This window comes from Girardinichthys multiradiatus, chromosome 3, assembly GCF_021462225.1.
Source record: "Girardinichthys multiradiatus isolate DD_20200921_A chromosome 3, DD_fGirMul_XY1, whole genome shotgun sequence".
NCBI lineage: Eukaryota > Metazoa > Chordata > Actinopteri > Cyprinodontiformes > Goodeidae > Girardinichthys > Girardinichthys multiradiatus.
In genome coordinates this window covers 47,876,342-47,882,341 of record NC_061796.1, presented here as the reverse complement: position 1 = coordinate 47,882,341, position 6,000 = coordinate 47,876,342, and the positions used below count along the sequence as shown (strand labels likewise).

Here is a 6,000-nt window from a genome sequence, read left to right as displayed (position 1 = left end):
TATTGCTGCTTTTGATGAAATCCCATTCTACTCTGAGGAAAACTTCCCATGGTTCAGGGAAACACTGAGCAGCAGGGATCAACTAACATTTTCATTTGACAGTAAATCATCTTCATAAAAGCTAAAAACAGATTTGGCAACATGTTTGCTCATAAGGAAGAAGTCCTGTTCTGTTGTTCCTAGATGCTCGGTTCAGAGAACCTGGACATAAACATATCAAACCTATTTCCTAAAGTCAGTGAAATATCGACAGAACATTGACCCAAACACAACAGCTCATACAGCAGAACGACTAAAAAGGAACAGAATCAAGATTTTGAAATGGTCTAGTCAAAGTCTAGTCCTCAACCTGATGGAAACGCTGTGGTTAACCTTAAATAGAGATTTAACACACTTTATGTTTTCAAATGGTACCAATATGAACCAGTTCCTGGAAGATTTGACCCCTTTTTCCTTCTAAAGACGTTGTTTAATTGCTTTTACTGACAAAACCAGGTCAGCACCCAGGAGGATTGGTCCAACGTGGATATAATTCTGTTCATGTGTGGACCAGAGGTGAACATTTAATTGGCTTTATTTAAAAGGGGCTAAAATGTCTGGAATGGACAGAACCAGACAACACTGCGAACCTCAGGGTGAGAAACACATTAACACGGCTAAAGGTCCGTTGTTTGCCATCACTTTTCCTCACAGATATCAAAGGAAAATGAATCCAAAATCTTATCTTTCATTTCTGTAGATCCTGTTCCTAGTGTTGTTTTTCTGAAAGGAAACCTAGAAAGAAACCCCCGAGGTCAGCCAGAGGCCTTTGTGGGAACAACAATGAATTTTGTGTAATGAGATAATCTGTCAGGATTACAGCAGGCGACAGGGTCAGCAGCAGGGACACCGAATACAAACACTGATCTGCTAATCACAGAAAAACTGGTGAAAAGTTCACGTATTCAGTGAAACTGTGTCACAGCTGATTCTGTCAGATTCATTTGCTTCAACCAGAACCGGGTCCTCTGGTTAACATTCTGAGTATGTGTTTATCTGACAGTTTTGTACTGAAGTGTGGTGGGGTGTTCAGGACATTTAGACATTTTAGACACAGAAAAACTCCACATTTTCTTACAGACATGCAAACACGAATCATCAACACCAAACCTGAGAAAGCCGAATATCTGGAGAAGCAGCTTAACAATTAAATACATGAATAATCAGCTTAATGTTTTAGCAGGATTGGCACAACCCTCAAACTTTTCTACATTTTGTCTCCATCTGACCACAAACTTCATGTTTTACTGGGGTTTTATGGGACAGATTTACACAGAGAAAGGCTGAATTAGGAAGTGGAGGGAACTTGATGCACAGGTGGCAGAGATTTTTTACTGATAAAATCTAAATCGTGTGGTTTGCATTTGTATTCAAGCCCTTTTACTCTAAAACCCGGAAATAAATCCAGTGCAGTCATTTAATTTCAGGAGTCCCCTGATCAGTAACCAGGGTCCAGCTGTGTGTAATTTAATATGAGCTTAACTGCAGCTGTTCTGTTTCTGACCTCAGAGAACATCAGCATAATGAAGACCAAGGATCACAGCAGACAGGTCAGGGAAAAAGTTCTGGTTCTGTTTGAAGCAGGGTTAGGTTCTACAACAATATTCCAAGCTTTGATCATCTCCCAAATCTCTGTTCAATCTATCATCTGAACATGGAGAAAGTATGGACCATCTGCAGACCTACCAAGACATGGACGTCTTAATCAGAGAAGCAGCCAAGAGGACCACAGTAGCTCTGGAGGAGCTGAACAGACTGTGTCAATAGGACAACTATTAGCTGTGCACTCCTCAAATCTAACCTTTATGGAGAAGAAAGGAGAAAGTCATTGTTGAAAGAAAGCCAGAAGGAGCTCAGATGAGAAAACACCTGAACTACGTGCAAAATGATTTGTGTGGCAGAAAATTAACACTGATATCATCCTGAACACACCACTCTCAAACTGAGACAAGTTAGTGGCAGCATCACGCTTTGGGGATTTATTTCTTCAGCAGGGACAGGGAAGCTGGTCAGAGTTGATGAGGTTAATGGATGGAGCTAAATCCAGGACAATCCTGGAAGAAAACCTGTGGAGGAGGTTCTTTTTCCAGCAGGACAACCACCTAAACATAATGCCAGAGCTACAATGGGATAGTTAGAATGGTCTAGCTAAAGACCAGACCTAAATCCAACCGAGAACCCATGCCAAGAGAACAAAAAAAGAATCAATTTGTACATGTGTGGAGCTAATAGAGATATAAGACTTGCTGTTGTAAAAAAATAATTGATCAGGGGGCTGAATACAAATGTACTCCAAACTTTTCCGATTTTTTTCTTATAAAATAAAAATTCACTAGGACTTTATTATTGGACTTTCATTTAAAGGTTCAATAAGATACACAGAAACTTGTGTCTGTAACGTTACAAGTCAGGCAACAGAAGGTTGATCTGCAGGAAAAGAGTGGAAAATCCTGTTGTGATGCCGATGCAAGGCGCTGCGTGTATGGCAGACGTGACGACAAAATTTCTGAGAAGATCCTAAGGCTTCAGTTATCTGAAGTACACACCTGTACTGCATAGACCTGTCTTTAAGGTTGCCCAAAGTTTCATAAAGTGAAGATCGCACACTTTCAAAAAGGAACCACAGCTATTGATAAACTTGAAAAGTTCAACATGTTTCTCAGTAACTGTATGCTAGTAATAAATGTATTTATGATAACTTTTTCTTCTTTCACAGCATGTAAAACTTCATGTTTCACTGAAAACCAGCCTGGAACATCTGCTGAGAAGCCTCTGTGCTTTGTTACCGGTAAAACTCCGCCCATTTCACGTATCAACCACGTCATTGGCCAATCTAATAAACTTTCTGAAACTTCATTGGCTGTGTGAGCTGGCCATCAGAAAGAGGCGGGGTATACAGTCAGAGTTAATATATTCCGAGCAGCCGAGCAGTCGTGGCGGAGAGAAGCGGCTGAGTAGCTGATGTGGGTTGCGAGTTGAACTTGGAGGTTCCTGGAGAGGCTGAGAGCAGATTTCCCCGGTTTTCCTGGTGATGGAGGACAGCATGGAGCAGATGAGACCGCTCCTCACATCTGTAAGTCCTCTTCTTTCTCTCTCCTCTCCGGTGAACCTGTTAGCTGGTGGCTAGCGCCCCCTCAGCCCGCCGGGGTCAGAGGAAACGAACAGAACCGGGCAGGACCGGACCCGGTACAGAGTCTGAGTTCGGGAAAAAGCCCAGCCAGTTCTGGGCTGTTTATCGTGTGTGTCAGTTTAAGGAGGAGATGTTCTAACCGGCGGGAAACAAAGGCTGCCAGCAGAGCGCTTTGTTTTTAAAGCAGCACGTTGATGACAGGAAGTGGAGAACTTAGCGGACTCTGGTCAGAAAATCACTTATTTTAGTTTCATAGACGCACTGCTTCGTCTGTGAGCGGGATAAAAAAAATATAAAAAACAAGTCTGGCTCCAATGACAGAATGCTTATAATCGGTCTTAAATGGACCCACTTTCATCAATTGTTTCCTGTAAAATAGCTCATTTTCCCCACCGGCTTGCCTGTCAGAATCCACTTACTTTAGTTAAGGCAGACATTTTCCACAGAAACTGATGCCTTGTTTCAGTTTATGGATGAATTTGAGGACGAAGCTGGTGGATTACGGGTGTAAAACCTCTTGTGGAGGAAAAGTTTTCTGAACACGTGGTGCTGATATGATTCACATGGACTCCGGTGGTCATCCTGATGGGGTCAGCAGGAAGAAACCTCTGAATCCTGTCCTGATGCTGACCTCCAGAGTCGGTGGTGGTGATGTAAATGACCTGGCCTTTGTGTTTCCATAGTAACTGGTAGATGTAAATCTTCTAGAGTAACACCTGTCTGTCTTTGTGTGCTGATTGGATGGTATTGAAGCTGCTGAATGAAACGTGGGAGGTCTGGTGAGCAGCAATGAAACATAAGTCGTCCGACCAGCTGAGCAGCTCTGGTTGTTTGACTGTAAAATCGTTATTTCTCAATGATCTAATCTGATGAGGCCTGACTGAATGCAGCGACCCGGAGCAGATTAAAAACTGGTTGGTGGTTTCTCTTTCTCCTGGTTCAGTGTCCATTGATGCTTCGAGACATTCCCTCCAGTCACAGCTTCTTTCTGGTGACTCATCTTGGTTTTTATGTAAAAATATAAACCAATAATCTAGGTTAACAGATCCAGTATGAATATTTATTTAAAAGTTTATTGTGAAATGCCAGTTCAGGTAAACTGCCTTTAGTTTGACCTGTGAACAAAAAGGTCACAGGGCTTAGGTCAGGCTTCACATGAACATTTGTTGCTGTTATCGTAATGGGCTGAGAGGGAGAACTCACGAGTCATTTTGTTGGACCAAATAAAAAGAAAAGACTTGACTCCCATCAGTGTTTCAGTTTCTGTGTCACTATAATTATAGCTTAATGTCGTGTTTGATTCAATATGCAAAAACAAGATGGTGTTTGCATCTGCAGAAAGTTCACTGATTGGCTGTTAATATCTAATTGACCTATTTTTGTGTTGAGTGTGTCATATAAGCCAGTCTGGTTTCACATGGAGACACTAGTCCATTCTTTTATTGCTCAAGGGTTGGTCTGAACCCAAGACCCATCTTTTAAAATATTTAAATTATCAAATTTTTTACATGGCTTTTTCAGCTTTTATGGAAAATATCAGCATATGCTTTTAATCATTCTAATTGTATAAAAATTTTTATTTTAGAAAGGTATTTCTGTGAACCTTTTTGAACAAGTTATTTTTGGACAGGAGAAATCATTTTCTCTTCAATATTTTTTTAATCAATGGATTTTTAAAAGTTTGTTTTATTGTTTATTGATGAACATCATCCTAAATTAGTAATATAAATGATTTTGTCAATTGTTTCTTGTGTTTTTATCCTAAAAAATCACCGTATATTTGTTTTTTTATGCATGATTCAGTTTTTTCTTTTTAGTTCAGTTTAGACATTATGCAGATCTTTTATAATAAATTTTTATCAATATATTTATGCAATTGTTTTAATTTTTTATTTCAGTTGTTTGCTCATCTTTATATAATCATATTTGTATTACTTAAATCATTGATGGATATTTGTGGCTTCATTCATTGCAGCTTTGCTCCAGAAAGTTGGAAATATTATCAGATTAAATCTGTGTTTATGGAGGACATCCTGGTTAAATCTGGTTTTGATTGATGAATGAACTTTCTGCTAATGCAGCTGTGTGTTTTATTGGGAATATATCTGAATAAATCTGCTGGATTACAGGTGGGAATGTTTTCATTCTGAGAAGCACTTCACAGGTTTCACCGTTTCTGAAGAGGGAAAGTTTGACTGAATTCATGTAAAAGTTACCTGCCTCATTTAGTTTGAGAAATGTCACCATGGAGATGAACATTCACTAAGATCAAAGGCTCGCACACACACTCCATGTGATTTTAATAGTTTCTAAAAGGAGCTGAAGGTTGTCTGGTTCCTTTCTGGTCCCCAACTGGTTCCCGTCTGGTTCATGACTAGTTCCAGCCTGGTTCCCGTCTGGTTCCTTTCTGGTCCCCGACTGGTTCCCGTCTGGTTCATGACTAGTTCCCGTCTGGTTCATGACTAGTTCCAGCTTAGTTCCCGTCTGGTTCCTTTCTGGTCCCCGACTGGTTCCCGTCTGGTTCATGACTAGTTCCAGTCTGGTTCCCGTCTGGTTCATGACTAGTTCCAGTCTGGTTCCCGTCTGGTTCATGACTAGTTCCAGTCTGGTTCCCGTCTGGTTCATGACTAGTTCCAGTCTGGTTCCCGTCTGGTTCATGACTAGTTCCAGTCTGGTTCCCGTCTGGTTCATGACTAGTTCCAGCCTGGTTCCCATCTGGTTCCTTTCTGGTCCCCGACTGGTTCCCGTCTGGTTCATGACTAGTTCCAGCCTGGTTCCCGTCTCGTTCCTTTCTGGTCCCCGACTGGTTCCCGTCTGGTTCATGACTAGTT

General features: G+C 41.0%; 1 protein-coding gene across 1 annotated transcript in view; it reads left to right on the top strand.

Annotated features, from left to right (window-relative positions):
- The first annotated feature begins 2,824 nt into the window (after positions 1 to 2,824).
- Positions 2,825 to 6,000, top strand: part of LOC124865288 (sodium bicarbonate cotransporter 3-like) — a 41,650-nt gene continuing 38,474 nt past the window's right edge. The window contains exon 1 of the mRNA XM_047360266.1: positions 2,825 to 3,112. Coding sequence (XP_047216222.1) covers positions 3,071 to 3,112 — 42 coding nt within the window. The 5' untranslated portion in view covers positions 2,825 to 3,070. The remainder of the gene's footprint in view (positions 3,113 to 6,000) is intronic.